We start from the raw sequence: 25062 nt of genomic DNA on the forward strand, positions 1-25062 counted from the left end.
GCGTAAGTCCCTGTGCATCAGACATGATTTACTGAATGCTTAATAAATTTATGATCCACGAACCAACATAAGGGAGCAAGAAGACCAGCTATGCAACAGTTCAATTTTGAGTCATGGTTATAATTCTGAGAAGAAAATTGTCTCATAAGTCATATGCAAGGCAATTAGACATAACCTTTCACCAAACTCTTTCCTTTTCTATGTGATTTTATAATATTAGGATACCTCATGTTTTCATCCAGTTTTTCTCAATAGAAAATGCTATCTTAGCCTACTCCATGCAAGAATTGCTAATCCAGTAATCCTGGATGAATTATCATTAACTCATAAGTACAAGGTTCACATGGAATGCAAACCTACTCTTTCATGGCAAATTTGCCCCTTCCCGACTAATTCTGTTACTTCTGTTGTATATCTAACCCTATCAAGAATCAATTTAACAACTGCTGCACCGTAGTTTCTAACTAATGACAAGCAGGAAACACAAGAAAAATGGTGATATGTACAGGAGCTACATCACTCAGTAGAGAACTCAAACAGCATCGTATGCTGGTACTTCTCACCAGGGCGAATGACAATTGATGGAAAATTAGGTTGATTAACAGCGTTTGGGAAGCCTTGCGTCTCAAGGCAGAAGCCAGCATGCTTCCCATAAACCACACCTCCTTTGCCCACAATGCCATGAAGAAAATTTCCAGTGTAGAACTGCACTCCAGGTGCATCTGCCCAAATGTCTAGGACCCTCAAGCTTGACGGGTCTACCACTTTTGCCACATGTCGCAAGCCTAACCTCAGTTCACCAGAGTCAAGCACGTAATTGTGATCATAACCACCAGGGACCTGATCAATTCTGCTTCCGATCCTGTTCCCAGTCAGAAAATCAAAGGGAGTGCCGCTTACTGGCATGAACTCGCCTGTAGGTATTGAGGTTTGATCTACTGGTGTTATCTTAGAGCCCCATATCTGGACCGAGTGTGGAAGCACATCTCCTGAGTTGTGGCCTGCAAGGTTCCAATAGGTGTGCTGTGCTAAACTGATGGGTGTGGCCTTGTTCAATGGTGTGGCTTCCATCTCAAGCTTCAGTGTTGCACTTGGAAGAATGGAATATCTGGCAGTAACAGAAACATCACCTGGGTAACCTGTTTTTCAAAGCATTAATATTCGTCATATTAAGGCATTTATACAAAAATGCTCAGAGAAGTTAACTATCACAGTACCTTCCTCTCCATCTTTACTATGATACTTAAAGGTGATTGAAGGGTTGTCCCCTTTGTTATACTCAGCAACTTCCCATATACTTTTGTCAAACCCTTTAAATCCACCTGAATAAGGAACAGCATGCATTAGTTAATGGAACATGGAATCAGAAAAAACTGAAGAGGCATAGATATCTTATGCATTACATCCCGATTCTTCAGTCATTTAGAGCCAGGATTGTTATAAGAAATTAGACATTATTAATCATTAGTTACAGTTGCATGCTGAAATAGATTTTAAATAATCCACTTATGAAATGTAATATTCCAATTTTTTCGTACCATGAAGAGTGTTTGGTGGGTTGTTGATACTCAGATTATGCTGCACCCCATTTAGAGTGAACTTTCCATTCTTGATCCTATTTGCAACTCGACCAACAATGCAGCCAAAGTAAGGTGACGTTCCATTCTGATCAAAGAAACTCACATTGTTAGAACCAAAGCAATTCTTGATCACTGAGATATATGTAATTACCAATTTACAAACTGCAGATAAACAAGAGTCATAATTGGGACTAATCCCTAAAAGGAAAAGGCACTTTAAAAAAATAAGGCCTACCAGGAAAGCATTGCAAAAAAAAATTAGGAATAAATCCATTTCACACCCACTGTGCTGGGATAACCTTGTAACTTTGGCTACTTTCGAAGGTCATTTTGAAGTTCAGGGATTGAGTTGACTTCTGCGGAATAGAAATGCTAGCAGACAAGAATATCAATGCTCCAAATCATTTTCATTCAAGAAATCTTATTTTTGAATCTTCTCAACAGAGAAAAAGGGCATACCATACCCAGTGCTGAAAACTCCCATACCAGTTGGGGTTTAGGGAACGGAAGTTTTGAGGTAGCCTTATCCTTGCTTTGCTTATTTAGCAAGGTTTAATAAATCTTTTCAACAGATTATTTGACGGAAAGGAAGCTAGCATACAAGGTCATCAAGAACTTCTATTGCAGAGATTGCTTTCTTAGTTATGAGAGAACAATGTGTTAAATAAGTTGCCCAACAGGAAACCTAAAATTGTCAGCCATACAAATCAAGCAGGTTTCATGTTGTTAAATGCGGTGTGGTGTGCCCAGTGGAAGAACAAGTAAAATGGCATTATGCAGAGTAGCAGATTGTAAATGGTCAGAAGAGAAGTACCCTTTTCAGAACAATTTTAACATGCAATTAAGAAAACTTCTCAAAGAGATTTATAAGGGGACATTGGTGATTCTACCCCTACTCTAAACTTCAATGGTGATTTTACCCCACTTTTTTCAACTTTGTGATTTTACCCCTACTTTTTTGGATTGAACCTACCATTTGCCCCTGTTTTGGATGTCTGTTAGATGAATGAGATTATATGAATTAAAAGAAATGGAAAACATTTGGAAAATAGGGGAACAGACCAAACTACCCCTGATCCAATCACTGTCGTGACCCTCACCACTTGACGGCGGCTTGCATCCAAGCGAAATCAAGGTGGCAGTGGGGGGAATCGGCACGGGTGGAGCCGTGGAGGTGCGCAGCAGCCTCCCGAGGTAACGTCGCGCGGCGTGGAAGGCAGGCCCGCGGCAGCCTACTGCAGTAGGCAAGCGCGGCATGGGTGCATGACTTGCTCACACTGGGGCCAGACAAGGGCGAGCGGCGCAGCGAGGCTTGCTTGTGCAAAGCCATAGCAGCCTGCATTCGGCAGGCAATCAAGCCCGCGCGGCAGCGGTGGCCTGCGGGAGCAGCGTGGGCAGCGCCGCACAGAGCTGAAGCGTCCTCTGATTTGTTTGTGTGTCATTTCGCAAACCAATAGGAAAGCAAATAACAGTTTCGCAGCAGCGGCTAGCCCTGGATCTCATCTTTATGTGCAGCCGACAACAACTTTTTGAATATAGGTGCAAGTTATGTCATAATGATTCCAAAATGCCATCAAACTTTTGACAATATCTGTCCAAGTTTGCTTAGATTTGAAGTTTATACAAATTTTATCATGTTTTGCTGTCAAATTATTTTAAGATCTATCAAATGTTATGTAAATATTTAATGTCAAAATAGGGATAAACTATGAGCACTTAGAGAAAAGTAGGGGCAAATTCACATGGGCATGCTAGTCTTTTTCAGCTGAATTGACACCGTTAGGTGCTATTAACGGAATAGGGGCAAACTCAATCTTCGTTTTGAAAAAGTAGGCGTAAAATCACAAGGTTTGAAAAGTAGGGGTAAAATCACAATTGAGCTCCAAAATAGGGGTAAGAACACAAAAGTAGTCAGAGGAACACAACAACACACAGTGATCCAGACATCCAGAAAATTAAGAATACAACACTTAAAAGCAATACTAGTTAGCCTGAACTAGAAACTTGAAGTTACAGAATTTGAAAAGTACGATAAAAACAAAAAGAGATCAGATTAGTGGACTTGCAAAGTACTCCCTCCAGTCAAAAAATTAGACATTTTGGACATGACATGGTATTCAATGGGTATCTTTGACCACTATTTATATCTGAATATCTATATGTAACTCAACAAATGTATGAGGAATTTGAGTGTTTTTAAGACAAACTATGCATATGATTTTTAAGACATACTTCAGAATTCAGTACTGCCAGCAACCATACCATTTCCTGGTTTCTATCATTAAACAATTTTCTGTACAAGGCTAGCAGTGCCAGCTGGCTACCACAATGGAGTTTGGCAAAGTGTGGCTAATGCTGAAAAAGGATGTGGTTTGTGGAAGAGTCACAGAGGCTTAATCTTCCACCAGTTGTTTCTAAAGTAGGTGCTGGAACATCAACTCATGCTACCATTACGTAATATGCAAGACTGAAAAATTTCAGAAATAGGAAAATATGTACAATAACTTACAGTTCACCGAATGAAACTCATAACTACAAGCTAAGGTAATGAACACATATTAAAACAAAGATTAAGTGTGTGACTGAGTGTTGAATAGTTTCAATGTTATTTCAAGATTAAACGCTATGACTTAAAATTATGCTGGCAATTTGAATCATAACTTAAGGAATTGTTAAATCTTTAACAAATGGCACTATAACTCAGATCTTAGGAGGTGAAAGCTGTCAGTGGCATAATCATTAAACTCACACCATATTATTAGTGCTATAAGATACAAGAGTGAGGCAGATCTAAACCATATGAGGCTTCACTTTTAAATTTCTTTTTGCACTTCAACTTCAAAAGGATAATTTCCTTCTGCCATTGAACAAACCTTTATTATCCCATCTACTTCTACAAAATGACACTTGTCTTTTACCCCTACACCATATATGTCCATTTCCTTTTCATCATTCATATCCTTTGACCATGATGAAAGATACAAAAAACAAAACCTCATGGCAATGGAACAACCAAATGTTTAAGTATAGTTGATTTAAGAGTTCAATACACCAGCAGCCCTTAAACTTGTCTCGAGATGCCATTTAGGTCCACGAACTTGCAAAATCGAAATATGGCACCCCAACCTTGTTAAGTCGTGCCACTTAGGTCCATACCCCTTCGATGGCCTTTTAGATCTGATGTGGCACGCCGACGTTGTCGGTGTTTAGACCCGGCAACCTACGAGGGGGGTGTCCGAGGTAGTGTTTTGGTTAGTGAGGCTCGTCGAGATCAGGAACTCGAAGGTAAACACAGACACACGATTTAGACAGGTTCAGGCCGCTGAATAGTGTAATACCCTACGTCCTGTGTGTTGGTTGAATTGAATTGCCTTGGAGGGGGTCCCTGCCTCACCTTATATTGCCGGGGTTAGGGTTACAGGTCGGTTGTTTACAAGAATACTAGTTGGATTCGACTGGACGAGTTCTACTCTTATTGCTACGAGTACTTTTCCTAATCCTCGACTAGTTCTTGTCTTGCCACGTAGACTACGCCGTCATGCGCCATAGTCTCCATGTCAGATACGTCTCGGTGTCCAGCCCTGTATTTAAGACTGTCCAAACCTTCTGGTGGACCCATAGATGTATGTACGACAGACGTGGCACCACATAGATGCATATATGCAAAAAAGCCCTTGATTTTTATCATCTTCTACATCCGCATCCTCCTCCTCGTCTAGTCGCCGGCAGTAATGGCGGTGCCGGCGACCGACGATGCTGCATCCACAGGGGCGACGTTGCCTCGCCTCCTCCACATCCTCGCCCGCACTCGGCCCTCAAAGCCCCGGCCCCTTCTTCTCCTACCTCCCCCTCGCCATTTTTTTCTCCACCACAATAGAGCCCGGCCGCCGACTCAATTCGCTGAGCTACGGCCATCCCCATCAAATCCCCCGCACCCAGAGACCCTAGACCTCATCCACTACGCCCTTGAACTGTCCTCGTACAGCCCCGGCAACCAGACCGCCGAAATCAGGTGGATTCCCGACCGCCCAGGACCACCCATGCCACCACCGACCCTCACCGCCAACAGCTCTCCCCGGACCTCCTTCGATGGAACGAAGCCCCAAGGTGAGCTTCCTTGTGGCCCAGCGTTGGTCTCCAGCCCACCTAATCGTCTTATCCGTCACCGCCGTCGCCACAGCTGCCGGCCATGCTCTGGTGAGCCTCTGGCCATGGCAAGTAGTGCAATGGATGCGCGTCGTCCTGTAGATTCGTTTGGTCGTGTCCTCACCGGCGGAGAACCTTGCTGCCAGCGGGATTTTGCCAGTCAATGCCGCCGCCCGTCACTCTGCCATTGATAGCTTACAGGCCGCTGGCGCGCTCTGGTGAGCCCCCGGCCATGGCAAGCCCATGGTTGAGTGTGGCTAGTCGCGCTGAGCACGTCAAGTGCCTCCTCACCGCCGGCTGTCACCTCTCCGGCAAGCACCCACCGATCAAACGCTTGCCAACCGTGTTTGGTTGGAGATGGAGGGCATGGAGATAGAAGATGATAAATTTGGAGGTCTTTTTTGCATATATTCATCCATGTGGTGCCACGTCAGCATGCTACACCAGATTTCGAAGGGGTATGGACCTAAGTGGCACAACTTAACAAGTTTGTGGTGCCAGATTTTGATTTTGCGACTCCGTGAACCTAAGTGGCATCTCGAGACAAGTTTAAGGGCTGCTGGTGTATTTAACTCTTGATTTAACACATTGGATGCTAAAAATAGAACTTACAGACAAGGTTAAAGCATTTATTACTGGTAAAAGTATTTTAAAGATGAAACCTTTCCATTATAATACTGTAGTGACGAACATCATTTTAATTTTCTAAAGACATGAATAAATCAATTTGCTGCACTTTCTCAGAAAAATATTAAAAATCTCTATTTTATCTTTATTCTAGTACTAATAACTATTACAAAACGCAGGCTATAACTGAAGTAAACTACGAGCCAAAATAAAAAGGGATCCTAGCACAAACGCTGAGACATTTACACAAGCCAACCAAAAATATGCCGCGCTTGAATGCAGAAGAAAACAAAGCTGTTGCATAAGTTGACTTCCAAAAGTCAGAAACCAAGAAAATATCTTCTTGCAGACCTAACTCTAATCCCGCCGAGATCTCGGAGAAAACCAAATGTGCTAATTAATGGCTGCAAATCGGAATGCATGCATCAAGAACTCACCAGATACGGATCCAGAGTGTCGAATCCAAGCACCACATCAGCGAGAACCCCTGGGACGAAAACAAGCAGACCACCGCGAGCAAAGATTCAGAACCACAAACGGCGTAAGCAAGCAGAAACTTCTCAAAAAAAAAACAAAAGAAAGAAAAACGCACCTTTCTTGTCCGGGACGAGGAGCGAGGTGACGGCGGCGCCGACATTGGTGAGGCGGACCCGAATCCTCCCGCCGCGGAGCTCGAAGAGCTCCGGCGCGGGCGGCGGCGCCGGCATGGAGAGGAGGAGCGGCCTGGGAGCGGTCCCGCTGAGGCGGAGCAGCGGCGTGGGGGCGGAGAAGATGGTGACGGAGGCGAGGAGGTAGACGGCGGCGAGGAGGACGAGGAAGAAGGGCGGGGTGGCGCGGAGGACCCTGGCGGCCGCGGGGTGAATCTGGGGCTGGAGATCCCGGAAGCGGTTGGACGGGAGGTGGTGGAGGAGCGGCTGCGGCTGCGGCTGCGCGCGGGTCGGGGTGCGAGGGGTCCGAGGGGAGAGGGAGTGATGGTGGTGGTGGTGATGGTGAACTCCCACCAGCTGCTCCATTTTCTCCGGCGCTCTGCGTCCCGATTTCCCGGGGTTTGGGGGGCTCAGCTTTGGAGCATCTTCAGTGGCGACGGCCGGCGCCCGCCAAGGGGACACGAGGCCGCTGGAGTGAACGCCGTTTACCCACCCCCGTGTTCTTTCTCCCACAGGCTCAGCCGCTCAAGCTCAAGAATCTGCCTTACTGCAGTTGGGGTCTTGGGGGCACGAGGTCTTTGAGACCGATGCACACGTCACCAGCCTTTGGAAAAAAAAAAGTCCGGCTACATACAGTATTAAATACTCCTTTATTCAGTGTATGGCAGTGTAGGTCTAGATGTATAATAATATCTATAATATAGCTAAAAATAACATACAATTTGAAATGGAGGGAGTACGTTGGAATCTCAAAATCTCAACGGAGATAGAGTTGAGGGAGGTGAATCATGTTGGAACATATCTCACAGGAGTTGGAGGAGGATGAAGATTGAGTGGGGCAAAATTCAAGTGTAGGAGAGGGAGGAAGCATACAGGTGTTAGACAGCAGTTTCATAAATAAAAATAAAGAATTACCATATCATTAATCATAGTTTCACGGATAAAAAACAGAGTATTATCATATCATTAAGTATCATTAGATGAGCATCTCAACTGTACATGTCCTTCGGTGTCAAGTCAGTATGTCATCTCTTTGCCCAAGCCACTTCCATTTCGAGTTCTCCTTAAGTTTTGAACTTATTGGCAACTTCTCAACGTGAAAAGTCAGAAGCTTAAATAAACATCAAACTTCTCGTGCAGCTTCCGAAAAATCAGAAAGCTGAGTTTATATGGGAAGCTGAAAAGCTCAGTTTTTCGAGTTTTTCGTAGCTTTTTAATCTAGAAAACTACGAATTGACAAACTTAAACCGGCTCGCCCTGCCTTTTGCATATTGACTCGAATCGTTGAAAATGCTCTGATGCTACTCTTATCTACGAGAAGTCAAGAATAGCAGCCAAACATCCCCAAAATTTTCGACTAAGAGCAACTTTCAAGAAGCAGGCAGAGCCTCATACGTCAAAGTTTTCTTTCTATGTTGAATACCATCCGCATCCGGTGCTCATGCAACCAACAAAGTACCGTCCTAAAATGGGAGGGATCTAAGGAACCTAGCATAGCATTGCATGCTGACCAGCTGAGCGGCCCATCTTTAAATATGTAATGTTTAGGACAAGCTAATTAGTTTTTTCACTAATTAGCATATTCTAAGCGGCATACTTAAAAACGGAGGAGCATCAGGCATCAGCTGATTAGGGAACCCCATATATTATAAAATCATACGCCAAAAATAAACCAACTTTCAGTAGAATGGGTTACTTCACGTTCATGTTTTTACTTAAGTATTTCTTTCACAGAAGAACAGAACCTCCCCTGCGAACTGCGATCCCTCTGTCAATCAAGCCCACAAGTCTTGCATAGAGGGAAAGCACAGAACTAATCCAGCTACCACCTAGTAGGGTTTAACAAGATCCCATAACATCAGTGATATCAAAATCCTCCTTAAAGGGACCTCACTTGGTAATACCTTTTATTTATTAGTCTGGCTTCCTTCATGTGCTCTACTGGAAGATTAGACCAAACCTGCCTCTGCCTAGTATGTGAGGAAAGCACAAAGTTTTGGTACGCAGCGGCGTGGTTTATAGGCCCAACATGTTCCAAAGGGCCCAACTAATAGTAGCAGAACCAGCCCAAAGGCAATTGGAATTTGCAGGAAGCTGATATTTCCACAAGTGAAGAAAAAGTCAACCAAAACATCTTTGTAGTCTCCACACCAAAACTCCTACAAATTGTACTCCACGCAAGTTCAGCAAAAAGGCATTGAAAAAACAGATGCTCTGTAGGTTCTTGGTGACCACAAATGTAGCTATTATTTCCAGCCTATCTTCATAACAAAGTAACCATTAGTCACAACTGATTATCCATAGGTACAGTTAAAATTACGGCTTAGTAACCTGGTAAAGAACCGATTCTTCATAAGAAATTTGAATCTCCACAATTTGTACATAATATGAATGGTTCCAACAGGATTTAACTAGTGTATATGAACAGAACTATAAATGTGTGCTACCTTCAAATTTCTCCGACGTCTTCTCCATTTCAATGCAAAATAATGTCTGAACCTCAGCCAGTGTGTAGAATTCGTCCTAAATTCCATTAAAAGTAAACTGGTGATACTCTAACTAAACCCCTGTCTTGCATTCATTTCCAACTGATTAACTAAAACATTAACTTCTTGAAAACGAAGTGCTACAGGCCTGTCTAAGATCCAAACAAATTCTAGGACTAAATACTGAATTCGAAACTCAAACAGTCACTTCAGGTTAACACAGCAACAAGGGTTAGCTGAAAACAGTGCATTAAGGTTCATCGAGATGCAATAAATGATCAAAGCTGAGAAATGTGTCATTTTAAAATTGAATAGATTCCACTGTTGGTGGAAGACTTCTCAAAGACTTGGCGGAAGACTTTGACCTGGTGTGTAACTTCACAAAGACTTGGTGGAAGACTTTGACCTGGTAGCCTGGCAGAGTGGCAGTATATATAGTATATAATATATCAATATTGATCCTAAGAAGAAACAGCAAGTTCAATAATCTGCACTATGGACATCTCCAGCTACCTGGCTATAGGTGGCTGGTTCATCCAGGTTATCTTCGACAAGTATCTTTCCTACAAGCTCCAGAGGTGGGCAGTCAACTGTGGCATCGACCATGAGCTAGACAGGCTTCGTGTTGCTTTGCTTCGCACACAGTCAGTTCTCCATGGAACTGAGCTGGCGCCCACACTCTCCCACAGCTCTCTTCCATGGATGCGGGAGCTCCGAGATTGCATGTATCATGCAGAAGATCTCCTAGACAAGCTTGAGTACAACCGCCTCCACCATGAAATGGAAGAATCAAGTGCAAATGGGAGCAGCAGTAGCCCAATCAGCACCTTCATGCATTCCCGGTTTCGCAACCAAGGTGCCCCAGCTTCTAGCCCGGAGCCATGTTGGGATAGATCAACCAAGGTAAAGAATGAGATGGTAAATCTATTGGAGCGTATTGAGCAGGTTGCAAGTGGAGTTAGTGAAGCACTCAGCCTACCCAGGAGCATCAGGAGCAACAATTGCAACACCATGACTAGCTCAATAATCCATGGGAAAATCATTGGGCGGGACTTCAAATCCCAACAGTTGGTAACCGCTCTAACAAGCTCTCAGGATGAGAATCCAGTCTCTGTTGTCTCTATTGTTGGGGTAGGTGGCATAGGCAAGACTGCTCTAGCACAGCATGTGTACAACGACACTAGAATAACTGAGAACTTTAATGTGAGAATGTGGATCTCTGTTACTTATCTCTTTGACGAGTTGAGGATCACAAAAGAAATGCTGGAGTCAGCTTCCAGCAGTCGGTTTAGGCATGATGGCACAACAAATTTCAATAGACTTCAAGTGGCGCTGACGGCAAGGCTTGCTTCAAAACGGTTCCTCCTTGTCTTAGATGATGTTTGGAACAATGACAACATTACAATAGCAATAGAACAAGAGAACTGGCAGAAGCTGCTAGCCCCCCTAAAGGGTGGAGCAAAGGGGAGCAAGATACTTCTGACAACTCGGTCACGTATGGTGGCTGAGATGTTGCAATCGTCCTATATAATTTGTTTGGAGGCCTTGCTAGTTAATGACTGTTGGTCCCTGATAAAGTCTTGTATGTTTGATGAGACAAGCCACAACATCAACTCACAATTGGAGAACATCGGAAGGAAAATCGCTGAGACACTCAGTGGTCTTCCTCTTGCTGCAAAGGTTGTAGCTAGACACCTGAAATGTAAACACAGTGTAGATGAGTGGAAACAGGTCTTGCAGAGAAATGCAGTATGGGAGGAAATCATGCCAATTCTAAGGACAAGTTATGACAATCTGCCACCACACCTAAAACAGTGCTTTGCATATTGCAGCATCTTCCCCAGGGGCTGGGAATTTGAAGCTGAGCAGCTGATTCTCCAGTGGATAGCACAAGGTTGCAGGAGAATGGAGGACATTGGGAAGGAATACATAAATGATCTGTGCAATAAGTCCTTCTTCGCAATTCAGAAGAAAGAATTTGTCAGCTATTATGTGATGCCTCCTGTAATTTATGAGCTTGCAAAAGCAGTTGCAACAGAAGAATGCTTCAGAATAGGAGATGATGAATGGACAAGAATCCCATCATCAGTACGCCATCTGTCAGTGCATCTAGATAGCCTTTCAGCACTTGATGACACAATCCCATACACGAACCTGCGCACTCTCATTTTCCTCACTAGCAATACAGTGGCTCCAATCAAAGCTTCCATCCCTCAAGTAGTTCTAGATAATGTAAAAAGCCTCCGAGTATTGGATTTATCACCATGCATGATGGACAGACTTCCTGATAGCATACGGCAATGTGTGCATCTCCGGTACCTAAATATCTCATCAACTACCATCACCACACTACCAGAATTCTTGTGCAAACTCTACCACCTGCAGGTTCTGAATTTATCAGGTTGCAGGCTTGGAAAATTGCCTTCCAGAATGAACAACTTGGTTAATCTAAGACATCTCACAGCAGCTAATCAGATTGTTTCCTCCATAACAGACATTGGCAGGTTGAAATGCCTTCAGAGGTTGCCAATTTTTAAGGTTACCAGAGAGCAAACACAAAGCATAGTTCAGCTTGGGTATCTACTAGAGCTCCAAGGATCCCTGCAGATCAGAAACCTTGAGAATATCAATACACCTGATGACGCAAAAGAAGCCATGCTGTGTAAGAAAGGCCAACTATCTGTGCTGCAGCTAATGTGGGCGCCTGATCGAGATGAGGTAAATACAAATAGGGAAGAGGATGTGCTAGAAGCCCTCCAGCCACACGAAAATCTAAAGAGACTTGACATCATGGGTTGGATGGGAGTCAAATCCCCTAGTTGGCTTGAGAACGAATGGCTTGGTAATCTTGAGCATATTTTCCTAAGTGGCTGCAATGCATGGGAGCAGCTTCCACCACTTGGTCAACTTACTTCCGTCAGAACAATCTGGTTGCAGCGTTTGAAAATGCTGAGGCAGATAGGCCCAGAGGCATATGGCAGTAGCAGCCAACAGGAGCCTTTCCAGTCGCTGGAGGAGCTGGTGCTTGATGACATGCCAGAACTCAATGAGTGGTTATGGAGTGGCCATACGATGATGAATCTACACAATGTTGTGATTAAGGATTGCAAAAAGCTCAAAGCACTGCCTCCAGTACCTCCTAATCTTACAGAGATAACAACTGCAAAAAAAGGGTACTGGATGCCATACCACCATGATGTAAAGTTGGCACATGCAACCACTGCTAGATCCAGTGTCTCATCCCTTTGCATATTCAACTGCCCCTTGTTACTTGCAAGTTTATCCTCACCAACAACCAGTGAAATCACTGCAAGCTTTGGGTTACTTAGAAGCATTATCACTGATCAAATGACAATACTAAGGTCTCCTCTTTTAAGAGAAAGGCTTGAGCTCATTGAGAGCCTAGATATCCAAGATTGCTCAGAAATCACCTCCTTCACTGCACACGATAACGATGTTCTCCTACAGCTAAAGTCACTCCAGAGCTTATGTATAAGTGGTTGCAATACTCTGCAATCACTTCCTTCAACCCTGTCCAGAATACAGTCACTGTATAAGTTGGTCTTATGGAACTGCCCTGCATTGGAATCACTGCCAGAGGAACCTCTGCCACTATCCATTAGGAAGATTGAAGTTGCACTCTGTCACCCACATCTCAAGGAGAGACTGATAAAAGAATATGGCGTTGACTGGCCGAAGATTGCACACATCCCTTGGATCGAAATAGATGGTGAAATTCTGCAGCAGAAATTGCAAATAGGAACATAGTATATTTTCTCATCCTCAAACTTAGAATCCAATGTCGATAGATATTCCCATGTCGATGTAACTTTAATTTTAGGAAAGCAACCAAATATTTCTAAACAAGATTATTTTAGCTCAGAGCTTCACAAGTACTACTAGGTAAACTATCATAATACTTCTGAAAATGATAGTATCAGGTAAGTGCAACTTGATATTTTTAAGGAATATCTTTAACCATTCATTCATGCTGCCATCTCACAAAAAAAATCCAGCTTGTAAGATCTTAGCGTTTCAGGTAAAAGTAATGTCAAATCTAATTCAAATTGATCAAGTTGAAGATGTTGAATCGGTAAACTGTGCAAATGAAAGGAATTATGTGTGGTAAGCCAAATAATGAGTTAATGTAAATTAATTTAGTTGTTTAACTTTAGACAAAACTCCTAGATGCTTCTCAAGACACAGGATAACTGAAACATATATATTAATAATATTCAGTAATTAGCATATATATTCCAAGTTCATAATCCAAAAAAAAGTACTAGCATCTGGAAACATCCACTATGATTCAAGATGTCCAATGCACCCACATATATTTTTACGAGAAGTGTAAATTTAATATGGGAAGCTACATAATCATCATGGCTAAAATTGCAATTATACCAAGACCCAGCAACAGCAATTAACAAACTAACCTAAAAGGTAAAAGGAACAAGGGTACCATGGAACTCAAGGCAACCCAACTATTGGACACATGAAATGTGTAAACCCCTGGTCTGCTGACTGACAAAGGGGGCAAAATTTGCTTTTGATATAGCTCAAGACATCCTAATTGATTCTTCTGTGTTCATACACAACTTGAGCTTAGGAGCATCAGAGCACCAGTCAGAAACCAATTTGCCTATTCTTTTGTACAGTGAGCATCAGTGCCACGCCGTGTACAATCATTGTAACCAACACTAGAGAGAAATGCCCTTATCTCCTGTGTGCTGGTGTTGCTTGCCTGCAGCAGGCGTTCATCTTCTTCATATATAAGATAGGGAGCTTCATCTCTTGTCCTTGAAAGCAATTTCGATGCACCTCTCAATACATGGTATTCCCAACCTTGAACATCAATTTTGATCATAAGAACTCGCTCAGTATCTGGAATGACTTCATCCAATGGAATTGTGGAAACCACAACAGCAATTCCTTCATTAGACTTGAATGCTAACTTTGCACCAGTTGCAGAAATAGCACTGTTGTCAAGTCGGCCAATCACCTAGGTCACCACATTTTTACTCATAAGTTACGTATAAGGCAAGATAGAAGCAATATCCAGACACATAGAAAGGAACCTGAGATTTCTACAATATGCATAACCTCACATGAAAATAAGAATCCGAATAATTGGCAAGCTGTAACATCTTATGTGCATGCATAGCTTTTTATGCACTTATGTCTCCTCTAATTATAGTCCCACATGAATGTTAAAAAAATTAGAAAGGATATAAATTTCCAAGAAAAATAGTAATCATGTAATGCAAGGTTCATTGTGTCATTTTAATAATATTAAAATAGATCAGTATGAGACTGGAATATTGATTTTTTATATAAGCTTGTTCCATCAGTTACATGACATTTATGTAAGCTAGTTCACCAATAACAAGAGCAAAATACTGGAATTATAGTTCAGCATGAAAAAGGTGCCTATTTATTTGTGTAGCATTTTCCATTTCCAAGCGACTCCATTTAGCAATAATAGCACCGATAGAAGATGAATAGATTGAACATTCTAATGATAACTTAATATGTAAGAGAAAACCAAACTCACAAACTTCAGTACATCAAACAAGAAATTATTTGCATACGAGCACCACCATCACCCATAATAAGGGACTCCTCTATGCACCATAATAGACCAGAAAAAGCATGGATATTCAGTTGATCCTTTCAGGAGCGATGTAATGGGTTCAGAAGTGAAACATTGTTCTGCATTGTCTTAAGGTAATATCTATGCCATTCTCACAATTGCGGTAGCAAACAAACTAAAATGATAGTGTTTAATGATCCAGATTTTAAGCCCATGACACACATCAAGAACACAGTTTAAGGTAATTTTGCCAAGTCTGAGCTTACCCCCACAATAGATATGCAGTTATGATATAATACTCGATTGAAGAAACAGCCATTAAAACTAAGTAAGCAGCTCATAAAAACTAGGCTCCGAAGCACTACCTTATGCATAGTGATGTTCCCAAGTCGATCTGAAGCCGCGGCGTGATACACCACAAGACGGTCCTGCACCCGGTTGAGGTACACCCCGTCGCAAATCCGCTGCAGGTTCTCGAACACGGGCTCGAACGCCACCACCCGGAACCCCATCACGGCGGCCGCGAACGACGCCATGCCGACATTGGCCCCCACGTCGACCACGACCCCGCTGGACGGCCCGCCCCTCCCCACCTCCCCGGCGAGCAGCTCCTGGATGGTCTCGGAGATGTCGGGCTTGCGGAACCGCTTGCCCTTGAGGAGGCGCGCGATGTTCTTGTGGGGGTGGTCGGGGAGAGCTCCCATGTCGGCGAGCGAGTAGAAGAAGGGGTGCGGCACGCCCTCCACGAGGTTGGCGACGACCGGGGAGGCCTGCGGCGAGGCGTAGCAGTCGAAGGGGCGGCCGTGGAGGGGGAAGGAGTGCGGTAATCCCAGTAGCTGCTCCTCAACGGAGGAGGAGGAGGAGTCGGCGGCGTCGGCGGAGGTGGAGGTGCTGGAGAAGGTGAGATCCGGGGCTCTGGAGAGCGCGAAGAGGAGGAGCAGCAGGACTGGGAGGATAAGCAGGAGGGATTTGGGAGTGGAGGAGGAGGACGCCGCCGCCGCGGGGCTGGCGTGCCGGCGCCACGCAGCGGAGCGCCACGACGCGCTGGGCGGCGCCGGGGCGGGCGGCGCCGGCATTGGTGGAGAGAGTCTGGGGCTTTGGGAGGAGCAGCCGGCGGCGGCGAGCGGGGGGCGAATCGGCGGCGCCTGGCTTTGCGCTGCTCCTCCGTCGGTGCCGCAACCGTGTCGCGGCGCATGTGGGCCCGCTTGGAACCCGGCTGCTAAATATTGGATGCTAGTTAGGGAAAGCCAGCTAGTTAGCGTTTTATTAGCAGCTCTATTTAGTTGTGTCCCGTTGGATCCTCCGATTTTAGTTACCTGCATTTAGCTTTTTTTTTTAATTTGAGAGGAACCTGCATTTTTTAGCTGGGACGCCAGCCAGCCAGCTAATAGCTTTTTAATTAGTTCAGCGTCCATGGGCCCTGCGTAAGTTGGGCCTGGCATAAGTTAGCGAAAATTGAATCAAATTGCTGGAATGAAAATTGAATCAAATTCCAATTCAAAGGATCAATCACTGTCGAGTGTCGACTGTCGTGCGCCGAACGGAGGAAGAACATCCCCAGCAATCCTCAAATAAATCTTCCTCAGTAACTAATTAATAGAGAATATTAGGAGAATTAATTTTGCTCCTAATAATCTCAATCCAATCCAACTACTATATTGGAGGGCCACAACTCCTCCTCTATTTGAGTAGAGTTGGGATGAATTATTAATTTATCTCAATAATTATTAAGAAAATGGAAGGTAAGAGGTTTGCTGGAGTACTATTTTTTCAACAACTATCCCAACATGATAGTTGGATTAAGTAATGCAGATTTGCTGGAGTTACTCTAAGAGCGAAAGGTGACGTCGGCATCTGGCACAGCTGTTAGGGTGTGGTAGTAGAAATGGATTGGGAGAAATATTTGGATGTTGAGTTTTTTTTTGAGAAATTCTTTTGAAAAAAATCTATAAAACAAAAGGGTTTCCTTAAAACTTTCCGAATTGTTAAAATACTGACAAATTAATGAGATCCATGTAGTATTCATCTTTTTATAAGTTGTGCCTAATAAAATGTTGGGAGATTGCTGGATAGTCGGTCGATTGGTGTGCAAACTTTATTAGATGAAAATAGCTAGGTGAGATGACCTTATGAGATTATAAAAAAAAAACTACTCTCTCCGTCCAGGTTATTTGGTTTTTCTAAATATAAACTAAGACTTTTTAAATGTCCTGTTTGGATCGGCAAGACATTAAAAAAAGCAGGGCATAAGTAATTTGCCGTGTGGTCAAGGGCTTTCCCCTACATGTAACGGTTTGAGTGGCACGAGATGGCAGCGAAACAATCTCCGCAAGAAACACTCCCACCTCACAAATGCTTAGAAAGAATTGGTCAAAAGTTCCATACGCTTACACATGGACAGACCCTCAACCCCTACCCCCCGGATACTAATTCACAGCACAGGGCGATTCAGATCGCAGGGGACACCACTGCATCGGCCGACCAAACAGGGCAATGGCGCAAGACGGTGGTGAGAGGTCCAGTAAGGCGTCGGCGGGCAGCAGCAGTGGCTGCTCCACGCCGTTCCGGTTCAACGTGCACGCGCGGGAGTTCGTGCCGGTGTCGCCGGCGGCCAGCCCCATGGGCGCCAGCGCTCTGGCGGCCGTCGGCTACTACTCGCCATTCTTGCAGCTGCCCAGCGGCAGCGGCGGTGGCGGCGGGCTAGGCGCGGTGGACTGGAACTTCTTTGCCGAGCCGGACCCCACGTTCTTTCTGCCGGACTTTGGACACGCCGAGATAGCCGGTGCTGCCGGCATCACCGGACACCCCAAGGGCGCAAGTCCGGCCGACATCGCACACAAGATTATCAAGCAGGTTTGGAAACCATCGATGATCTCCAGGTTCTCTCCGATGCACACTATTCATTGTTTGATACCGATCGATCAAGGCGTGTAGAAATGTAGGTCGATCCTGAACGACTGAAACTGAAAGTGCAGAGTATGGTGTAGTTGATCTCCGAGCCAAAGATCACGGAGATGGTCTTTGTGTTGATGGCAGATTGTTTTGATTCTCATCCTAAACCTTTGATGCAGCTATTTACGTCTTCATGGTGTTTTCAGTTATCAGATGATCCTCGTGATTCTCGGACCTGTGTAGATCATGCTGTTGATGCTTTCTTTTCCTCACGATGTTCCATCTGTTTCTTGATTTTGGAGTGGCTGGCCTTACATTGTTCTTGCCTTGTGCAGGTTGAGTACCAATTCAGCGACACTAATTTGGTTGCTAATGATTTCTTGACGAAGATTATGAACAAGGATCCTGAGGGCTATGGTGAGTGACAACAATTAATTCTTTAATCCATGATCCATAATTCCACACGCATATGTTCCCTTTTTTTAAGAAGATATCATATGACCCTAAATACAAGATCATCAAAGAGAAAGGACTTCACAGAAAACTAAATGTGCGTTCACCGTTTTGACCAGTTCCTTTGTCTGTTATCTCATCCTGGAAGAAGATCAAGGCTATGGGGGTGACAAACCAACTGCTGGTTAGGGCTCTTCGGACCTCCGAAAAGCTCGTAAGCCGGCCGTCGCTAACTTAGCTTCTTGCAACAAATGGTAACAATGTAGTATCATGAAACACTTCCGAGTTTAATTTCTTGGCTTCATCAGGTTGTCAGCGACGACGGCAGGAGAGTGCGACGGGCGCAGCCATTCACCGAGAGGCACAAAGAAGAGCTGCAGGTCAGTAATTCCGAGAATGACGAAGTTTCGGTTCCTGAAATGGAAACTGCTGCATCAGCCATCCAAAGACTAAACCCTGACTCGTGCAGTCCCGGATGGTCATCGCGGAGAATTTTCCAGATGATTCCACGAGGAACAGCCTCGAGAAGATCTTCGGTGTCATTGGCAGGTCAGAAAACTCAGAACACACATCTGCTCTCTGATCTCCATGTGACCTGTAGTGTATATGCGATGTACCGCCGCTTAACCGTATACCACGCAATGCAACGACTTTACAGTGTGAAGAACATCAGAATCTGTCATCCGCAAGAGCCCAGCTCTGCAAGATCTTCAAAGTCTGACGCAAACGCATTGCTAGTCAGTAACAAGGTACTCAGTACTCGCACACTTATTTCTTTGAACTTCAGTACTCACACGCTTTGCAGAAGCAGACATTGATGCGTATAAGCCGTTCTTCAAATTCAGTTTTCTTTTTGTCTCGTTCCTCTGAAAATTTGGCTGTCTGTTCTGTCACAGTTGCATGCCCTTATAGAGTACGAGACCTCGCAGCAAGCCGAGAGAGCAGTAAGTCAAATTCAGACATGAAACTTGAAAGTATTTGGAATCTGCTGTAGCTCATTTGGGCCTTCGGAATTTGTTTGTGTTTTGTCAGGTGTACAGGTTGAACGATGGGAGAAACTGGAGGAAGGGCCTCCGCGTGCGCGCGGTGCTGCGACGATCGGTAATTTACTGAAGCTCCTCATCCAGTCATCAACGGTAGTTGTCCCATTTCAGAACTGATCACTGAACTTGGCATGCTTGTTGGCACCCATTGAACTCACCGCAGCCCAAGTCAGTAACACGTCTGAAGCGGCTGGACTTGGACCACCTCGCCGCCTCCGACGAGGAGCGCTCGCCGGACTCCCCGACGGCAGCGGCGCACTTGCCTGACCATAGCGTAAGCCGAAACGCCACGCCCCGGCACGCACCATGTCTACCCCTAACTAACGTGCGATTGCCTTCACCTTGATCGGCAGCAGGAGGACCAGCACGCCGCCGGCTCCAAGAAGCCTTGGGGCAGCGGCCGGGGCAGGCAGCACGCTGGCGCCAACGCGGCGCCGCAGACAACGCACTCCACCGCGGGCGCGGCCTGGCATTTGGATTCCTTCGCGGCGAGCCCCCGGCACGCGCCGCAGGGGCCGAGGATGCCCGACGGCACGCGCGGGTTCAACATGGGGCGGGGCAGGCCGTCGCCGGCCGTGGCAGCGGCTGCTGCTGCTGTCCGGGTCGTGTAGGTGGCCAGCTCTGCCGTGACGTCTGACTGACTGATCGGCCAGATTTGTTGGTTAGTTGGTTTGGAGGGATAGGTGTAAGTGGCCGTGTTTTGTTTTTTTCTTCCTTTTTTTGTTTGTTTGTTTCTAGTTCTTTTTTTCTTTTTGAATAAATCGTTTTGATTTTGTTTTGGTGAATAATATGGTATTCTTATGTTGGTATAACTGTTGGAGGAGGACAGAGAAAAAAAAGAACAGATGCGATTATAAAAGAATTATTACCTTCATCCTAAAATATAAGGGATTCTCGTGAGGGAACATAACTTTGTTGAAAGAAAATAAGAACTAGAAATAAAGAAGAAGATAGAAATAGAACTGAAAGATGCGTGAAAGAAGATGAGAACCGGAAACTAGCCTCTTGGAACACTAGCGAAGTGAGCTAAGGTGCTCTCCCCTACGTGAGAAGCACCATCTTTCTTGAGAAAAAAAAAGAGGGAACAGCTATTGTTTCAAGATTACTGCCTTGCGTCCCTGAGAGAGCTAAATTAGCTCTCTCCTAAGGGCACCTAAGATACTCTCTTTAGTGATGTCCACGTAGGATATAGTAGGATATAGTAAGCACGGTAGATTAACCGTCTAATAGTCTTACTACAGCACAGTCTTACTACAACACAGTTAATGTGGGACCCACATGTTAATACTTGTTTAATCCTCTCATCCCCTCCCTCCCTCCTCTCTTCTCCGTCTCTCAACTCTCTCCGCCACCGCCGAGCCGCATGGCGTCGTGGCCATGGAGCCTCGGCGACCTGCGTCTTCCTCCACGCACTCCGACCGCTTGCGCCCGCGTCCATCCCCACGCCGCCGCCGGCCGAGCTCCGCGTCGCCCGCAGCAGCCATCCCGCGCTCCGGAGACGGTCCCTCCGCTGCTGTCATCCACGAGGAAGGAAGGTGAAAAGGGGCGGGCAAGGAAACCCGCGCTTGAGTGGGCCCCGCTGTCATTGTATTCCGTGCTATCGGCTTACGCTAAGTGTATGGACATTTTCCTCTCTCTCTATTTCTCTTTCCTACGTGGAACAACTTATCTACACCCATTGCGGGTGCCCTAAGGTGGCAATGCAAGTTTATTGATGCTTATGTTATCTAGGCGAGGCGAGGCTAGGGAAGCTTGAGTAGAAGCCGAATGGGCCTTTTATCTTTAGTTTATGCTTGTGCTAATGTGCCTTCCTCAACCATAGTTCTCCTGCTCGGAACAAATAATTCATAGGCGCCACCAGGGGCGGATTTGGGCCCCGGGCTGCCCGAGCTGCAGCCTGAGGCGAGGCCCATGAACAGTGGAAAATTGCTTCATAAAAATGGCATAAAAAGGCCTTTCAGCCTATTAGCCCACCCCGAGAAGGAGAAAGCCCAATAGGCTGGCCAGCAGGCCGTCGCCCGTCGCGGGCCTCGCGGAGTCGCTCTAGCTGGCTCTGGCTCGTACTGGTTCGGGAACTCACCCGGCCCGTCGCTCTGTGCCCCTACCTCCCTGTCCGCCTGACCGCCTCCCTCCCGACTCACTCCGCCAGTCCGCCGCGCCGCCACCCGTGCGGCCGCGCCGCCGCCAGTCCTGCGCGTCGCCACCCGCCGCCATCCCCGGCTCCCCGCACGACGATCGACGAGTCCCAGCCCCAGGCTCCGGAGTCCAGCCGGAGGCAGCGCCGCGCCTGGCCGCGCCTCCGCCGGCCGCGTGCGCCGCCACCTGCCCCCGACGCCCGGCGGCCTCGGCGCCCCGCCGTTCGCCGTCCCCAGCTCGGCGGCTCCCCACGCGCCAGCCGCCAGGGGCCTAAATCCGCTCGAGCGCCCGGCGCTCCTCCGACCTCCGGTCTGCCCCTGGCCGTCACGCGGCAGCGCGCCCGGCCGCGCCCGGCCGCGCCCGGCGCCCCCGCTGGCCGCCCGGCCCCCTGGCGCCTGGGCGCCTGGCCCCTGCCCGGCTGCCCCCTGCGGCCGGCCAGTGCCCTACGCGGGCAGCGCGGCGCCCCTGCCCGGCTGCCCCTTGGCCCCTCGCGCTTGGGCGCCTGGCCCCTGCGGCCGGCCAATGCCCTGCCCCCAGGCCTGCTGTCTGCTGAACTGCAATCTGCAAGTGTTGAGGTTTTATTTATTTTTTTTGAAAATTGCTCTATGATTGCTACTGCCTACTAGCAAAAATGCAAAATCATGAATATTTCATTTCATTGACTGATTGAGCAGGACTGGTATTTGAGTGATTGAGTCTTACTTTGCAATTGCAACATTTCATATCTTAGAAGTTAGAATGGAGAAATACTATGCTAAAAAAGATGCAACAAAGAGCGGTGGTAGTGCCAAAACTATAGAGAGCCGGGTTGAGCAAAAAAGACCACGGATTGAACTTGATATAAGAGATATAGTTGCTGATCCAAGACAAAGGAAGCCAATTGATGATTTTCATCATGACATTAGGGATGAGGCAAGGAGAGCATATCTACAAATAGGTCCATATAGGCCAGCTGGTCATAAGTTTCCAAAAACGAAAAAAGATGGTAAAGGTCAATCAAGAGGATTTGTTGGATCATGGTTTGATCAATTTGATTGGTTAGAGTACAGTGTAGCCAAGGATGTAGCTTATTGCTTTTATTGCTATCTCTTTAAGCCACAACAAGCTTGGTTTCATTCTAATGATACATTTACCAAAGTTGGGTTTAGAAATTGGAAGAATGCAAAAAATTATTTCAAGGAGCATGCTCAATCAATTGATGGCTTTCATAATAATGCAAGAAAGCGTGCACTTGATTTCAAAAATCAGAGGTAAAGTGTTGAACATGTGTGGACTGTTACAAGTGCAGCAGAAGAGGAGGCATATAAAGCTCGTTTAAGTATCATGTTAGGCATTGCTAGATTTCTCCTTTTGCAAGCTCTAGCCTTTCGTGTTTCGTGGACATGATGAGTCTAAAACATCAAGAAATAAAGGGAACTTTATGGAGATGCTCGAATGGTACAGAAAGAAGAATCCTAAGGCTGCACTTGTGACTGGTGAAAATGCTCCAGGGAATAATCAAATGAGTAGTCCAATGGTTCAGAAAGATTTGGCTAGGGCTTGTGCAGAGGAGACAAGTGAGTTAATTAAAAGTGAAATAGGAGATCGTTGTTTTGCGGTTCTTGTCGACGAGGCTCGTGATGCATCTATTAAGGAACAAATGGTTGTGGTTGTGAGGTATATACTTTCTCTCTATTTGGTTATTTTATTGGTTTTGTTTTGTTGTTTTCAAGTAACACTATTTTCTCTTTTCTCTTGTAGGTTTGTCAATGATAAAGGAAGTGTGATTGAGAGGTTTCTTGGCATTGAACATGTTTCTGACACCACATCAACTTCACTAAAAGAAGCATTGGATACTATGCTTAGAAGATATGGTCTATCTCTTTCCAAGATTAGAGGGCAAGGATATGATGGAGCTTCAAATATGAGAGGATAATTTCATGGGTTACAAAGACTGGTATTGAACGAAAACCCATATGCCTTTTACATCCATTGTTTTGCTCATCAATTGCAGCTTGTGGTAATTTCTGTAGCCAAGTGTTGTGGCTCAACTTTTGATTTCTTCAATTATGTCACTTCAATCGTCAATGTTGTTAGTGCTTCTTGCAAGAGGAAAGATCAACTCCTTCAAAGTCATCATGATAAGCTTGTTGAGCAGTTAGATAGTAGTGCTATTTTTTCTGGGAGAGGGAAAAATCAAGAAACTAGTCTTGCTAGGCCTGGTGATACACGGTGGGGTACACATCACAAAACATTAGCACGTCTTATGATCATGTGGTCCTCTGTACTGGAGGTGTTGGAGAATATTAGTGAAGATGGAACTGATGGGGAAAAAAAACTACAGCCTCTGGATTGATTCAAAGAATGGAGTCATTTGAGTTTGTGTTCATATTACATCTTATGATTAGAGTACTGGGGATGACTCAAGACTTGTCACAATGTTTGCAAAAGAAAAATCAAAACATTGTTCGTGCAATAGGATTAATTGGCTCTATGATGAGAAATATGAATGAAATGAGGGAAAATGGTTGGGATGCTCTTTTTGAAGAGGTAAAGGAGTTTTGCCTCCTCAACAACATAGAAATTCCTAATATGGAAGATATGATACCAGTTAGAGGTCGTTCGAGATGTCGTGGTGCTAAACTAGTGAGTTACTACCATCATTTTCATCATGGAATTTTCAATGTTGTGATTGATCAAGTTTATTGTGAGTTAAACAATCGATTTCCAGAAAGATCAACTCAACTCTTGAGATGCGTTGCTTGTCTTGATCCGAGGGATTCTTTTGCCAACTTTGAAGTACAGAAGTTAGTTGAGCTTGCTAAGATTTATAAAGATGACTTCTGTGATTATGACTACATAAAGCTTGTGGGTGACCTTCCTATATTCATTGATGAAGTCAGAAATGATGATAATTTTGACACTTGTATTGATCTTGGGAACCTTGCTGAGAAGATGGTTCATACCGGAAGAGATACAGTTTTTCCTTTAGTGTATCATCTCATTGAACTCGCATTGATTTTGCCGGTGGCAACAGCAACAGTTGAAAGAGCCTTCTCTGCTATGAATATTATCAAGACTGAACGAAGAAATAAAATGAACGATGATTGGTTGAATAATAGCATGATGTGCTATATTGAGCGAGATTTGTTTGCGTCGATTGAAGATGAAAAAATTCTAAAGCGCTTTCAAGGCTTAAGAAACTGTAAGATGAATTTGCCAAACGAGTGCTCAATGTGCGTGTTGTTTACTTGTATTAGTCTATTTCAATACATAATGTTATCTTGCTTTATATAGGGCTGATATGTTGAAAATTTTAATGATTGAGGACGTCGGAACAAGTGGAAGTGGTGTTAATTCATGAAGACATGTATGGTTCTTTTTTTTATCATGGAAGACTCTTAATTTGGTACTTTTCTACCTTCAATATTCTATGTATTGTTTGAGTCTATTGGTTGAATTGTGCTCTTTGAAAAATAT

The 25062-nt window shown here is 45.1% G+C and overlaps 4 protein-coding genes across 6 annotated transcripts; 2 read left to right on the forward strand and 2 right to left on the reverse strand.

Moving 5' to 3' along the window:
• Window positions 1-287: 287 nt before the first annotated feature.
• On the reverse strand, window positions 288-7546 carry LOC101772132 (aldose 1-epimerase). The gene is made up of 5 exons (XM_004982492.3): window positions 6946-7546; window positions 6791-6840; window positions 1539-1665; window positions 1218-1322; window positions 288-1139 (listed from the first exon to the last, which is right to left on the reverse strand). Exons 1-5 carry the CDS (start codon window positions 7364-7366, stop codon window positions 517-519), a joined length of 1326 nt encoding a protein of 441 aa, XP_004982549.1. The 5' UTR covers window positions 7367-7546; the 3' UTR covers window positions 288-516.
• Window positions 7547-8677: 1131 nt separating this feature from the next.
• Window positions 8678-16296, reverse strand: LOC101772538. 3 transcript variants are annotated; one of them, XR_002675944.1, is made up of 5 exons: window positions 15445-16296; window positions 13923-14488; window positions 11293-13224; window positions 10000-11181; window positions 8678-9900 (listed from the first exon to the last, which is right to left on the reverse strand). XR_002675944.1 is itself a non-coding variant. In XM_004982493.3 (2 exons), exons 1-2 carry the CDS (start codon window positions 16153-16155, stop codon window positions 14129-14131), a joined length of 1071 nt encoding a protein of 356 aa, XP_004982550.1. In that variant the 5' UTR covers window positions 16156-16296; the 3' UTR covers window positions 13697-14128. The 3 variants fall into 3 exon arrangements, 1 of the variants encoding a protein (XP_004982550.1); XR_215826.3 differs by having other exon boundaries at window positions 8678-11181; XM_004982493.3 differs by lacking the exons at window positions 8678-9900; window positions 10000-11181; window positions 11293-13224 and having other exon boundaries at window positions 13697-14488.
• Window positions 9982-11933, forward strand: LOC101773081 (putative disease resistance protein At3g14460). Its single transcript, XM_022829675.1, has 2 exons — window positions 9982-11585; window positions 11888-11933. The coding sequence occupies exons 1-2, from the start codon at window positions 9982-9984 to the stop codon at window positions 11931-11933; spliced, it is 1650 nt and encodes a 549-aa protein (XP_022685410.1).
• Window positions 16297-17572: 1276 nt separating the features above from the next.
• LOC101776764 (la-related protein 6C) lies at window positions 17573-20274 on the forward strand. The gene is made up of 10 exons (XM_004986358.2): window positions 17573-17932; window positions 18307-18388; window positions 18544-18638; window positions 18733-18804; window positions 18894-18973; window positions 19083-19173; window positions 19321-19368; window positions 19457-19525; window positions 19631-19741; window positions 19821-20274. Exons 1-10 carry the CDS (start codon window positions 17573-17575, stop codon window positions 20076-20078), a joined length of 1266 nt encoding a protein of 421 aa, XP_004986415.1. The 3' UTR covers window positions 20079-20274.
• The last annotated feature ends 4788 nt before the right edge of the window (window positions 20275-25062 follow it).

This window comes from Setaria italica, chromosome IX (assembly GCF_000263155.2).
Source record: "Setaria italica strain Yugu1 chromosome IX, Setaria_italica_v2.0, whole genome shotgun sequence".
In the NCBI taxonomy this organism is placed as follows: domain Eukaryota; kingdom Viridiplantae; phylum Streptophyta; class Magnoliopsida; order Poales; family Poaceae; genus Setaria; species Setaria italica.

Bases quoted from the DNA above. Each gene is read 5' to 3' on its own strand.
- LOC101772132 (XM_004982492.3), bottom strand. From the start codon at position 7,366: ATGGAGCAGCTGGTGGGAGTTCACCATCACCACCACCACCATCACTCC. The intron at 1,666-6,790 runs GTGAGTTCTTGA...TTCTTTGATCAG, and splicing joins ACACTCTGGATCCGTATCTG to AATGGAACGTCACCTTACTT. The intron at 1,323-1,538 runs GTACGAAAAAAT...TTCCTTATTCAG, and splicing joins CCCACCAAACACTCTTCATG to GTGGATTTAAAGGGTTTGAC.
- LOC101772538 (XM_004982493.3), bottom strand. From the start codon at position 16,155: ATGCCGGCGCCGCCCGCCCCGGCGCCGCCCAGCGCGTCGTGGCGCTCC. The intron at 14,489-15,444 runs GTAGTGCTTCGG...GTGGTGACCTAG, and splicing joins GGAACATCACTATGCATAAG to GTGATTGGCCGACTTGACAA.
- LOC101773081 (XM_022829675.1), top strand. From the start codon at position 9,982: ATGGACATCTCCAGCTACCTGGCTATAGGTGGCTGGTTCATCCAGGTT. The intron at 11,586-11,887 runs GTCAGTGCATCT...TGAATTTATCAG, and splicing joins CCATCATCAGTACGCCATCT to GTTGCAGGCTTGGAAAATTG.
- LOC101776764 (XM_004986358.2), top strand. From the start codon at position 17,573: ATGGCGCAAGACGGTGGTGAGAGGTCCAGTAAGGCGTCGGCGGGCAGC. The intron at 17,933-18,306 runs GTTTGGAAACCA...TGCCTTGTGCAG, and splicing joins CACACAAGATTATCAAGCAG to GTTGAGTACCAATTCAGCGA. The intron at 19,369-19,456 runs GTAAGTCAAATT...GTGTTTTGTCAG, and splicing joins CGCAGCAAGCCGAGAGAGCA to GTGTACAGGTTGAACGATGG.